This window comes from Carettochelys insculpta, chromosome 2 (assembly GCF_033958435.1).
Source record: "Carettochelys insculpta isolate YL-2023 chromosome 2, ASM3395843v1, whole genome shotgun sequence".
NCBI classification, from domain to species: domain Eukaryota; kingdom Metazoa; phylum Chordata; order Testudines; family Carettochelyidae; genus Carettochelys; species Carettochelys insculpta.
Genome location: NC_134138.1, coordinates 197,740,064 through 197,753,937, shown reverse-complemented (window position 1 = coordinate 197,753,937; position 13,874 = coordinate 197,740,064). Strand labels below are relative to the sequence as shown.

Genomic DNA, 13,874 nt, shown 5'->3' with positions numbered 1-13,874 from the left:
ACTGTCAGGGCGGTCAAACAGTGGAATAAATTGCCAAGGGAGGTTGTGGAATCTCCATCGCTGGAGATATTTAACAACAGGTTAGATAGATGTCTATCAGGGATGGTTTAGACAGTACTTGGTCCTGCCGTTGGGGCAGGGGGCTGGACTTGATGGCCTCTCGAGGTCCCTTCCAGCCCTAGTATTCTATGATTCTTCCCATTTGGTTTTGGGAAGAAGGGACTTTTGAAATCCAGGAGGGCCTTTCGAAAGGCTCCTGTCTACACCACCAGCGTGCATTTGGAAAGCAGCACTTTTGAAATGCGCATGGCTGCCATTATGCTAATGAGATGCTGCATATTCATAGAGGTGCCACATTAGCATCTGCCAAAGTGGCTGATTAGCATCCCCCTTTCGAAAGGAGGGGGAGCAAATGTAGCCAAGGCCTCAACGTCTTTGCATTGCCCCCCACCCACTCCTTCAAGAACATAAACAGCAAAGCTGATCCAATTTTCCCTCAGTTATTTTCTATCACCTGTGCCAGCGAGACAGAACCCCTGCAGTGTCTGTGTCAGCCTGCTTCCTTGCATACTGTGCTTGCATTAGTTAATCAGGGATACCGTCAATTAGCAAGTTGTTAATTAACTTTCCTGACCATTAGCAAAAAAACTGTTCTTAGTCAGACATTTAATTATAAGTAACACACCTACATCCAAATGGGGGGCTAGCAAAACAGCAAAAGATAAATTACCAGTGTTCAGAACTTAACTCCTTGTGTAATATTTCAGTGGCACAGAACAGACACTTCTATAGATAGCTTTTATTGGTTTAGACGAGTGATGTGCTGTATGGTCCTCCTCCTCTCAGCAGGCTGGAAAAGCTAGAGAAGCCTTATCCCAAATTTCTGACCAAAGCTAACAGAGTTCCATATGAATGCATTTATTCATTTACCAGTTCTATTCCCCAAGCCTCGCTCAACTCCAAAGGAAGCTAAACTTCAGATACTTAATGTAGTAATGTTATATTAGATGAACAGATCAAAATCTGTTAATCTAGACTGTTCCTGGCTCTTTGCTAATAAGGTTATGGGTCAGACAACATCTTAACAGAGATTATCAAAATGGCTGTTCAATTGTAAAAGGACAAATGACTCTTCTCATTTTTAGTATTTTAACTTCTAATCCCTCTTTTTTTTAACCCCTTCATGAAATACAGTCAGAAAGAAAACAATTACAGTTGCAAAATAAAAACCATCATAACTGAATTGTAACATTATCCTTAATTCAATACTTTTAATTTAGGAAACTGTTTTTGTCTAATAAGACAACCAATTATCTACTGTACAAGTGGAAAGTACTGCAACATGAGTTGTTATGAAACATCATTGAGTAAAATCAGCACAACAGGCTAGGATCAGCCACTGAACTGAAGAGCCAGAAAATTAATCTAGAAGTGGGTTACATATACGAAAAGAATATGTGACCATATAAAAGGGATGCAATATAGGAAGATGATTAGACAGAGATGCAAATAAAACACACAGATGTTCTCACATACCATCTCTAATTTCCATGATTCTATCACTAGGAACAGCAGAAAGCTGTTCTTGGAAAGCAAGCGATTTAGATATTATGGCGACTCTTTTATCTTGTATTTTAAATAGAATCTAAAGCCACAGAACCAGGGAAACCTAATCAAGAAGCTGCATTACCATAACTGCCTGAACTAGAAAATCTGAAGTCTGAAGCAATATTTGTTATAAGAAACTAGTTTAAGAAATGCTGTAAGTAGAACATTGTACCTGTTTTAATCAACCATGTGCATAAATTGTCAGTTAATCAACTATGTACATAAATTATCAGTTTCTCTTTGCTTTGTCAATCTGCAAAACTATTAACTTACCTTGGCAAAGTTAAATGTATGAACAAAATGACTAAGGAACTTTTCTCAATTTCCCATTTTCTCACAGCCTGGAAATCATTTCCATTTTCTATTGGAAAATGTACTACTTGAAAGAAGTACCCCATTGTTTCACATATTCTTTGAAGCTTTGGTGAATAGTTCTGAAAGAAAATGTAAATAAACTGCCTTTTATTATTAATTATGCCTATGCATTTCAAGCAGGATGTATTAGGAAACCCCAATTTATTTCATTAAAACCCCAGCAAAACTCCCATTGATTTCAGCGGGATCATGATCCATCTCCTAGACCTTTTAAGAGCTATCACAGGGATTTGATGCACAAGTATTAGAGGAGAAAAATAGAGAATCTTAAATTAATGATCAATTAACATAATTTTTGCACTGTTCTCTCACCCTAATGAAGATGTCCACTTCAGGCTGAGTCTCATCTGTGTTAATGACATAGCATCTTACTGTGTTACTCCAGAGAGAGTGGGAAAACAATGGAGTGACCTGCAATAAACTGGCAATAGCTGCATCCCAGTCATCTGCAAACAATATACAAAGGTATAGAACTCCTTATTACGTACACTGTGTAACAGTTTGCATCAATGTTCTCGTAACATACCCTCCTAAAGAAATTTTATAAAAAAATATAAAACTAATATCATAAAATACTTCACATTTAATTAAAATTTAGATTTAAATACCATGCAAAATTATAAAATACAGAATGAAATATTATATATATTCACATATTATACCTATTATTATGTTTCTTTTAAAATAAGTGTTTGTGAAATTTAGCCAAAATGTGAAGCTGATGGCTGCCATACCAAAAAAAACGTTCTCTAACAGGAGTAATAAAAATGCCTATCTAATCAGATGCTTAATTAAGCAATTCTTACTAAAATATTGCTATTTCAAAATTAACTGTAACTATATTAAGTTAACAAATATTGGTGAACTAATAGATCACATAATTCTTCTTTAGACAAACTGCACTGCTTGCCACGTGTGTGCTCTAAGTTAATTCAACATATCACAGAGAGCTTTAAAGCTACAATAAATTCTCTTGTATCTGGTATTCTTTCAACTGGAACTCTCAGATAACCCACACAAACATGCCACGTGTTCTGAGAGCAAAACTGACTAGAAGTCACACCTGTCCACCACTGCCAGTGTTTTCTCGGTGTGGTACCGGGCCCCACAGTGGCCAGCACTCCCCCACCCCAGCGGGATCCCTGGCCCAGAGTTGCCAGCACTCCCCTGGCCAGGTTCCCAGCCCCGGTGCTGCCCGCACTCCCCTCGGCCCCAGAGAGCTTCCCAGCCTGCTCTTGTGCTCTCCCGGCTTCTGAGCACCAGCTCCTGCCCACTTCCAAGTCCCAGCGCTTCCTGTGCTCCCCCAACCTCAGCACCAGTGTGGTCCCTGACCACAGAGTTGCCAGCACGTTCCTCCAGCCCCTGCCGGCTTCCCGGCCCCCAGGCTGCAGGCTTTCCCTGCACCAGGGAATCCCACATCTTTGTCTCTTCCCACTGCTCTCTGAAAACTGGCATGTTTTCGTATCCGGCAACCTTCTGGTCCTGGGGTTGCTGGATGTGAAAAAGTTTACTGTACTTCTTTTTCTTAGCTTCTCATTTTATAGGCTCACATCACTTATGTTTTGAGCAGTTTTGAGGAAACTGCTGACATGTGAAAATCTTAACACTTTAGCATTACTGAAAAGTAATTTTGTGTGTGATTTTCTATTTTTATGGAGATCACTAAAAGCTCACTATAATCTTGTAAATTCCTGCTAATGTATTTGGAATATAAAACACTATCTCTACTAAGCTGTCTGGCCAGTTACTAATGGTCTCCAAAAAATGTCAAAAAAGCTACCTATAACAAGCAGGAAAATGGTGTCACAAAGCAATAGATACAGAAAAACTCAAAGTTAAGAATGATAAATTACTTAAAGTAAATACCCTGAACTAAGTCTGTGTCCCAGGCTAGTACTGATATTAAGGTACTGAGCCAACCCAAACTAGAAAGTGACCATTGTTGTTACTAACTTAAAAAAAAAACAAAAACCAAACCCTAAAATTGATATGGAAATCAGGGATAATCTTTCCCATAGTACAAATGTGTAATTCAGTAGCATAGGCCTTGATCACACAGATGGAACTGTGTGAATGGACCCTCAAAATCACGCAAAGTTCCTGGAAGGCTCTTCCTATGCAAATCCAGCTAAAATAGTGGGGCCATAATGTGTGACATCACGCATATTTCCTTTGTGATGAAACAATGAGAAGTACTGTAGCACCTTATGTATCTGACAAAGTGGGTCTTTGCCCCTGTCTTTGTCTTATGCTCCAATAAATCTGTTAGTCTGTAAAGTACCACAGGACTTCCCATTGCTTTTGCAGACACAGACTAACATGGCAACCCCTCCGATACTACGTGCTGAAAGATCTGAGAATTAGGGGGAAAAAAAAAAGACAAAAAATGGACAAGATACAGGGACTCTGTCAGGATAAAATAACTCACATTTAAAATACATTTTTCTGGGTTACGTTATTCAAAGCAGGGTCATCTAAAGCTTCTTCTTGAGCCCCCTTGCAATAAAACAGCATTCGGTGTATTTATTATGAAACATTGAGATTTACTAATCGTTAAGTAAGAGGTATATTGGTAGCAGTGAAAATATTAAACCCAATTAGGCATGTCTTAGTTATACTTCCATTTTATTTTTATAAAAAGCAATCAAATTAAAATATTAAGTGAAAGACACAGAACATAATGTAACAGAACAGAGGAATGGATGCAAAAGACCTCAGTGGTAAAAATTACTTAGTACACAGCCATTTGTTAAACCCACTTAGCAGACAAACATCAGTTGCTTACCTCTGTTTATGTTTGCAAATGGGCCTTCCACATCTATGGAACTATGAGCAAATTCAGGCCCTCTGAAAGACTGTTGAAGTTGCATCATACTACCCATGGACGGCTCACTCCCCAAAACTCCACCCGTCCAATATTCAGATTGGGCTCCAGTCGCTTGAAAGTAAATACAAACTGATTTTCACTAATGGAAAAACATTGTCACACCTAAATACTTCAGTTAAAATTTTCTGTCAAGTGCCATTAATTGAAATTCTTCTCCCTTAGCAAGTTCACTTATTGCTTTGTCTCATGTAGTTTCCCATCAACACTCTCTGTTACCAAGAAGCTGTGCTATTAAAGAAACACATAACTGAGCACGTTAGTACATGGGTCTCTCACAGGTGACAATCTCAGTGTTAGTTTCAAATGCAGTGTTCGGTCACCTGTAAAGAAGTGTGTCATAGTTTTAATGAAGATTTGCACTTCACAAAGTCACCAACCACACTGTTGACATTCTCTGTTTAAGAAAGACCCAGAATTAAAGCGCAGAAAATAGTTGCAGGTCAGAAACGAAATACGTTTCTCAGTTGGGTGGAAAAGCTTTATAGTTAACTATTCATATTATGTTTGGATTACACTATTGTTTACTAATCTATCACTTTACAGACCACTAACTTCAAATCTCTGGGGGGGTGGGGAAAAAAGAGGAAGTTAAGAAAAACTTTTCAAAATGAGGGATGAGGAAGTATAAAACAAAAATTAGAAGGCATATAAAAGAAGAAAAAAAATGCATAGGGAAGAAGTAGGAATCATAGACCCATTACAATCAAAGGGATCACTAGACTATAGTACATGTATAAGTGCTTTACATTAAAAGAACCATACATATCACTATGAAACTTTTCTAGTTCTGAAGGTTATTCAGCCACTTCAGCGGTGATTTTGTGTCACATCTTGTTAGCAAATCAAGGTCAGACGCAACAGCACTGGACCTCAAAGGAAAACTCAAGTGTTTCAGGAAGTGATGCTGGTGGTTCCTAGTCTGTATCTAACCAATACCTTTGCATGGTACTAATGGGCACTGAGCTAATGAAGAAGCCATGTTTTTGGATCAGATGTAAAACCAGAAGGCTGAAAACCTACAACCACCAACTCTCCCGTTAGTTACAAGACTAAGGCTATTCAACCCTGTTCCCCTTGTCAAATTCCAATTTGATGTTCTGCCTAAGTTTCCCATGGATTTTGCTCATTTTCTGTCCTGATGGTTTGTGTGGGGTTGATTTGCCAAATTGGAACATAACCCATAGACATGGTTAAAGGAGACAGCAGGAAACTGAAAATGGAAATACAAGAAAAGCAAAAAGGTTCAGGGAACATAGAATGACCATATGTCTTCTAGAATATATAGCACTATAAATAAAAATAGAATCACCAGAAGTATCTAATTTGTTTAGAGCCTCCGCAGACTTCAAAAAACACAAATTTAAACTGTAAACTGTTTTTATCCTTCATAAAATATTTCCTCATTCTTCTAAAACCTGCACTATAAAAACCACACAACCTATAGCGTGCGTATATTTTCTTTTGCCTTACTTCCAGGGATTTAATCTGTTTTTATTCCCTTGCTGAAAGTAGCAGATAAATTCTTACCAGTGACTTCTGTGCAATTGTCATCTGAATCAGACTCTCCAGGATCAAATATTTGGATCCCTTGGGCTTGAAGTCTCTGAAGTTTTGTCTCCAGCTCTCGTTTGGCCCTCAGTAAATCCTGAATTTCATTTTCCTTAGTTTCCCTGAAAATCTAGAAAAAGGAAAGATTTTGGCTACTTTTATTATTTTATCAAAAGTTTTGTGAAATTTCATGTTTGAGCTGTAGCCTGCTCCTAGCTCTTGGATTCAAGTAAGATCCGAGCCCTCACTGTGGTACAGAAAGACTTGAAAATGTGACCTAGGTGAACATAAGAATGGCCATACATGGTCAGAACAAAGGTCCATCTAGCCCAGTATCTTGTCTTCTGATAGTGGCCAGTGCGAGATGCCCCAGAGGAATGAACAGAACACCTAATCACCAACTCATCGTCTCCCGTTATCCATTCCCAGTTTCTGGTAAACAGAGACAAAAGGACCCCACTACCTGGCAAACAGCTACTGATGGCCCTATCCTCCATGAACATATCTAGCTCTTTTTTGAACTCTGTTATAGTCTTGGTCTACGCAACATCCCAAGTGCAACCCACTTGCTCAAAACCAGAAGATAAAGGCCTCACTGTTTACCATTTTTAAATCATTATTTTCAAAATCAGTTTCATGATTGGGGTTTCTGACCCATATTTTTTAATCTTTGGGATGGACAGTATTAAAATAAGCTCACAAGTAACATGTATGGCTTTTCACTTAGTTTTAAAAAAGCTCACATTTCTGAGCAACAAAATTCCAATTTGTTCTCAAAGATTTCTCTTATTTTTGAATGGACATATTATTTTACTGTGGAATTGTCATATTGACAGCGAACACACCTTTATGTAGTCCAAAACACAGAGACCAAACATCTGAAACTGTCTTGCATATAAAATATTACTGTCACAAGCTAAAACTGAATAGTCAGTTTGGGCTTTATCAAAACCAAATACTTAAAATTTCAATTGTGCAACAGAAAAAAAACCTGAAGACTTAATTACAAATACAATTTAAAACACAACTCTTTGTTGAGGAAAGAATTGCTTTCAAAATACCAAAACATTTCCTCTTCTGCAGTTGAAGATATCAGCAAGTCCTAAACAATGCAAACAAATGCATTTACTATGTAAAGTTGGGTTCCAAGAATGACATCAGTTGTAGGAGGGGAAACCCAGAAGCATTAGCTTGGCAATTAATAAGGCTTTCAAGTCACGCGAAGGCAAAAATATTAAGGCTTTTATCTTCACTTGACACATCTCTTTGTGCTACTATACAATTGCTGACAGGTTATTTTGGGGATGAAAACTAAAAATGCTGAACACCAATCAATAAAATATAAACATTACTGAGAAATAACCAAAGTCAGTGTTTGAGCCTACAATTTATTTATTTTCTTTAAAACTTCGTGTATTCAGGATGTTGAGCAATGATACATTTTCTCCTTTCCATTTTCAAAAGTATTACTTGCCTCTAAGACTAAACGTTTTTAAAGAACAGTTCTATGGGTAAATTTTGGTACTATTAATTTGAAGGAAATTCATGTTTCTCAAACTGGACGGCTGTGATCGCTCCAGTGGTTGCAAGGTCATTATGGCTACGTCTACACGTGAAGCCTACATCGAAGTAGCCTATTTCGATGTGGCGACATCAAAATAGGCTATTTCGATGAATAACGTCTACACGTCCTCCAGGGCTGGCAACGTCGATGTTCAACATCGACATTGCGCAGCACCACATCGAAATAGGCGCAGCGAGGGAACGTCTACACGCCACAGTAGCACACATCGAAATAAGGGTGCCAGGCACAGCTGCAGACAGGTTCACAGGGCGGACTCAACAGCCAGCCGCTCCCTTAAAGGGCCCCTCCCAGACACACTTGTACTAAACAGCACAAGATACACAGAGCCGACAATGAGTTGCAGACCCTGTGCATGCAGCATGAATCCCCCGCTGCAGCAGCAGCAGCCAGAAGCCCTGGGCTAAGGGCTGCTGCACACAGTGACCATAGAGCCCCGCACGGGCTGGAGAGACAGCGTCTCTCAACCCCCCAGCTGATGGCTGCCATGGAGGACCCCACAATTTCGAAGTTGCGGGACGCGGATCGTCTACACAGTCCCTACTTCGACGTTGAACGTCGAAGTAGGGCGCTATTCCGATCCCCTCATGAGGTTAGTGACTTCGACGTCTCGCCGCCTAACATCGAAGTTAACTTCGAAATAGCGCCCGACGTGTGTAGCCGCGACGGGCGCTATTTCGAAGTTAGTGCCGCTACTTTGAAGTAGCGTGCACATGTAGACACAGCTTATATGGGTTAGAGGGGCCCATAGCCTCAGTGGGCCCCTGAGCAAGAGGCTGGGGAGGCAGCTGTGCATTCCCAGAAGGCACAGGGCCTCAGGTAGAATAGGTGGGGCTGGGAGCCAGTCCATGCCATGCCCCTCATGCCTATGCTGCCCACAGCATGTCACACTGCATTCCCGTGGTAATTTAAAGGTCCCAGGGCTTCAGCCATTGCAGCTGCTGCAGTAATAGCAGCCCCCGCTATGAAACCAGGGTCTTTTTGAATTGCTGGGTCCCAGGGCAACTGCCCTTTTTGCCCCCCAAGTCATTAGGCCTGATGTGTAGGGGTGGGGAGGGGCATGTTGTGAGCTGTCAGCCTCAGTCTCCAAACACCTACTTTACTGCCAACATTTGTAATAGTGTTAAATATAAAAAATATTATTTTAATTTGTAAGGAGAGTTGTAGTCCAAGGTTTGCTGGGTGAAAGGGGTCACCAACACAAAAGTTTGAGAATCACCCAAATAAAGAGTAGATTAACGCTTTGGTCCTGCAATGAGTTTCATATTGGCAGATTTCTGCATCTATGCAGAACCTACTTACAGGAAGCTCACAGAAGGATCCTGGCCAAATTGATTACTTTGGATTTTCTGGGTCATTGTCCTGTGGGATAAAGTAAAGATTCTTACCTTGAACTGTCTTTTGACTTTATCTCGGTCATGTTCAAATGTAGCAGCTCTCTCCATGGCTTGATATTTGGCTTCTAAAGCACTTTCTTTCTCTCTAAGTATTTTCTGGTAAGTTTTCTGAAGAGCCTGAAAATATTTAATACATTATTTCTCTGAGACAAAAATATAGCTGCCATAAAGCTTTAGCATACTTTTCAGCTGCTGAGTTTAGATAGCAAATTCATCAGTTTTGCTCACATTGCCCTTTTACAACTCTTAATTAAATGAAGAAATTTTAGTTTTTTTTTAAATGAAATTTAAACATTGCATTACATTGCCATGTCATAACCCAAATCAGCACAGCAGTGCAATCCTATTATAAACGGGAAACAAAAGTATTGCACTGCAAGCAGACCTGAGTGCTTTAATGCAGCCCCACTAATTTAATTTTTACATCAGGCCTCTGAAGAAACTTGTAAAGAAAAATGAATATGACCATTTTAAATTGAAAGCATTGCAAATAATAAACCAACAGCATAAATGATGAAAAGTGAACCAAATATTTTATTATAACATTCCAAGTTTTTATTAAGGACATTTAAATTAACACAGGTAAAGAAATGGAACATATTGCTAAACTGGCCATTTCTTTTTTTGTTGCTGATTTCTTCACATTCATCTGGATCTGAAATATTTAGTCTGTGGCTGTTGTTTCTGTCACGCTATATTCAAAAGCTGACATTTTATAAGGGTGCTACTTAGCAGCTCCACACAGCATAGGTGGGAGAATACAGTACTGCGAGGTGGATACCTTGTCTTGATGCTGGGAACAGGAGATGAAGAGTGCCAGACTGCTGTCCACCCAAAGATGAGTTGGGAGAAGGCAGCCAGTGCTAAAGCCATGTTTGAGCAGCCCAATCCCCATTTCAAAAGGTGCACAGTTTAGAGGAACGCAATCTGGATTTGGTTTCCAGCTTTGACATATTTCCTGAATGACTGTAAACAAATCTGTCTTCTCTAGGCCTAGTTTTCCCATCTCTAAAACGGATACTCAACTTAACGCTTTATGAAGTCAGCATGAAAAATGCTACGCTGAAGCCAAGTATTATTTGCCTCAAGACCCCTCTGATCCCTTTCTCTACCAACCAAGCCTTGGGTCACTATAGTTGCCAGTTACCTGGAGCTCTGCCCGGAGTCTCTTATTCTCCAGGTCCAGCTTGGCTTCTTTCTTGACCATAGAGGCCACCTCATTGTTCTTGCTGACACGGAAGATCTCGTATTCTTTCTTCAGACGCTCATACTCAGCCATGCACTCCAACTCTTGTACAGAGGCAGTAGACTTGAAGCTGGCCCCAATCAGACCTCCGGGTCGTGAGGCACCCACCCGGCGGAAAGAGCTGCGCAGCAGACGAGCTTTGGGCTTCACCTCCACTGGGATCTCACAGGCTTCACCGCCACCTCCCTCATAGGCATCCTCGATCACCTCCCCACCGGTGCCCGCTGGGCCCACCAGGGACGAAGCGGTCCCCATCCTGGGAGCCAGGCTGGGATGCCGCCCTCACTGCCACTCCCCTTTCTCCACGGGTTTGGCAGCTGGGCATGGGTACCAGGCAGATGCCACCGAGTCTCCACCTGTAGCCGTTTATATTAGCTTCACCCCTCTGGTACCCGTGGAGTGGCTGGCCGTGGGGCTCCCCACAGGGCGAGGGCTTGCCCGGGGCTCTCCCCACCCGACCCTGCCAACTAGGCTGGCTGCCAGCCCCGCTTCCACCCAAGGGAGCAAAGATGGGCTGCCTAGAGCGGGAGCAGAGGAGAGCAGCAGCTTCCCACGGCGGCATCAATAACCCCCTCCACCCTGGGCGGGATGGAGCCGCCACAGCCCCGGGCCGGCGACCTGAAGCGGCCGCAGGGCGGGACAGCGCTCAGAGGAGGAAGGAAGGAGGAAGCCACGTGGGCCGCCGCCTCCAGCCCTCCCCGGGCCGGGCAGGGAGGCCGGCGAGCTGCGGCGGGGTGGACGGTGCTGTGCGGGCCGCGCCCGGCCGGGGAGGGGGGGTGAGGGCAGGGGGCGTGGGGGCGGGGCGGTGGACGAAGGGGAGGAGTGAGGGCGGGAAGAGGCGGCACCCAGAGGTGGGGGAGTTTCCTGGGGGAGGCAGCGAGCGCGCCGGAAAGCGAGAGGCTGGGGGGTTGCCCGGGGGGACAAGGGACAAGCCGGGTTCCTCCGGGAGCGGGGGCAGAGCGGCCGCTTGCACGTGGGAAGCCGCGGGATAGGCGGCGCGGCGCGGCTCGCACGCTCGTGCCCCTAAAAGTGCTGAGTGCAGGAACGCACCTGGGGCAAACGGGGTTCGCCCTATTTAAACGTTCAAAAAGGAGGCGGCCCCCAGCAGTGAGCGTATCAGTATCTACCAGCGAGGGTGGCCCCGTCTCCCCCGGCCACGTATGGGACATGGGGAATGAGCCCTGTCCCGGCCAGAATGGGACAGATGGTCACCGGGCCGCAGCGCCACACAGGTCCCCCTCCCGGCTGCCTCAGCGGTGGGAAGCGGGGCAGCTCTGGATCCAACAACCCCACTGTGGCCAGGGTTCACCCCCACCCCCCAAACCCCCACCGGGCTCTGGCTCCAACCTCCCCCCCCGCCCCGCCTCAGCTCCTTCTCCAACCTCAGGCCTGGCTCAGCCTCCCGCGCTCCAGCTCCAATCCCAGCTGCCGCTCCAGGCGTGCAGCCCTGTCAGCCGCTGGCCGGGTGGGGGTGCCCAAGAGTCTACTCCGTGGAGGCAGCGCGACTCAGCGCCCAGCTTTTACTGCACCTTACCACTGACCAGGCTGAATATAGCCAGACTGGCTAAGGTTCTTTGTTTGTGTTTGGCCGAGTTACAGCAACTAGAAGGAGTCAGGCTGAAGCTTAAACATGGTTACTATTTATTACAAAGCAGAAATGAAAATCTTAATGGTTACAGAATTATATAAAGTCTTAATGGTTACAGTTGCAGGAAAAGTTAGATAAAATCTTAATGGTTACATTGTTGTTGCTCTGTTTGCTTAGCTACTATAGTAGGATGTTACCAATGACATGTCAATTAGAGAAAGTTACCCATTTGAGGACCAGACGCCTCAGACTAAAGAGCTCTTACTATTAAATGTGCACAAAAAAAAAAACATTGCAGGTATAATTCTCACCCCTGCATCCTTCGACTCTGGCGTAGCAAAGGTCGTTCACTGAATCCCTCGGGAAGAACTGTACGAGGAAGGGGGTCCCCTAGATCCTCGAGAGGCAATAATCTTACCCGACCGGCAGGCACAGGAAACTGGAGCTGAGTTAGAGTAGGCTGCCGGGCCCCTCTTTATACCCCTTGGGGCACGTAGGTTCTTCCTTATCTCAAGGTACCAATTGTACTGATTCATCTTTGTGGTGCCAGCGCTTACAAGGCAGTTACACTTGTAAGGACAGAGGTAACTAAATTTATAGAAACAGGGCAAACTTTCACACAACCAGTAAAGTTCCCCTCCTGGGACCAACTGTGGGTGCATCAACTATCGATGCCAGCCAAGGGCAGCTTGAAGCCCTGAGGCTGACGGCTAGCCTGTTAGCCCCCTTATCTCTCCAGGGTCATGCTGACATAGCACATCTGTGTTTGTGAGGCACCAACAGACAGTGTGCTCTCAAAACATTCCAAGATTGTGCTGTCTCTTTGTGCTGTGTGCTCTGAGGCACCTAAGAGGAGCAGGCAAGATGGAGTAGAGCAGGGGGATTCTGGCTGGCTGCAAGCCCAGGCCCCAGATCCAACCCCTCTGAAGCCCTGGTTCACCCCGTCCATCCCCCATATCTCCAACCCCAACCCCTGCATCACCTCTCAATGCACTGGCTCCCACCCCAACCTACACAGCCCTGGCTCTGCTCTAGCCCCTGCTGGGGTAACTCAGGTGGCAGCTGTGCCTCTGTGCTGTCTGGTTCCCAGTTCCTGGCTCCCCCAGGTGGGGGAAGCCTCTGAACAATGGTGAAATACAGGGCAATTAGCCCCTTTTGCAAAATAAATCAGGATGCCACAATGCCACCCAAAATATGGGGCTGTCCCATTGAAAATAGGAAGGATGGTGACCCTACATTTGACTCACCTATTCATGTCCTATATATACACACTACGCTGTGCTATATAGTACATTAGTACAATGTGACTTGGTAGATACTGGTACAGATACACTTTCTTTCAGGCGTGTCCTTTTTTTTGAAAGTTCAGATGTGGTAACCATAGGAAATAACAGTGTACTTACACTCACAAACTCTTTGGCACAAGGAATCAAAGTCTTTCTTTTCTGTTCTGGGTCTCCACAGGCCCTACCACAATGGGGTTCTGGTCTGCAGCAGTAATACAAATAACAAAAATTAATAGTAATTTTCATGTGCACTGAAAAATCTTCCTGTTAATTTATCATTGCCCAAGCAGCACAAACCCAAGTGCCCATTTGTTAAGGATGACAAAAACAAGCAGTCCTATAGCACCTTAAAGACTA

General features: G+C 43.7%; 1 protein-coding gene across 2 annotated transcripts in view; it reads right to left on the bottom strand.

Moving 5' to 3' along the window:
* NPHP3 (nephrocystin 3) overlaps positions 1-11,398 on the bottom strand; it is a 53,049-nt gene extending 41,651 nt beyond the window's left edge. Inside the window, exons 1-6 of one of the 2 annotated variants that reach the window (XM_074988272.1) lie at positions 10,545-11,398; positions 9,389-9,514; positions 6,398-6,548; positions 4,769-4,939; positions 2,296-2,429; positions 1,882-2,042 (exon numbers count right to left, since the gene is read on the bottom strand). In XM_074988272.1, the coding sequence (XP_074844373.1) occupies positions 1,882-2,042; positions 2,296-2,429; positions 4,769-4,939; positions 6,398-6,548; positions 9,389-9,514; positions 10,545-10,898 (1,097 nt within the window). In that variant the 5' untranslated portion in view covers positions 10,899-11,398. The remainder of the gene's footprint in view (positions 1-1,881; positions 2,043-2,295; positions 2,430-4,768; positions 4,940-6,397; positions 6,549-9,388; positions 9,515-10,544) is intronic. The other variant, XM_074988273.1, reaches the window with a different exon arrangement.
* Between the last annotated feature and the right edge of the window lie 2,476 nt (positions 11,399-13,874).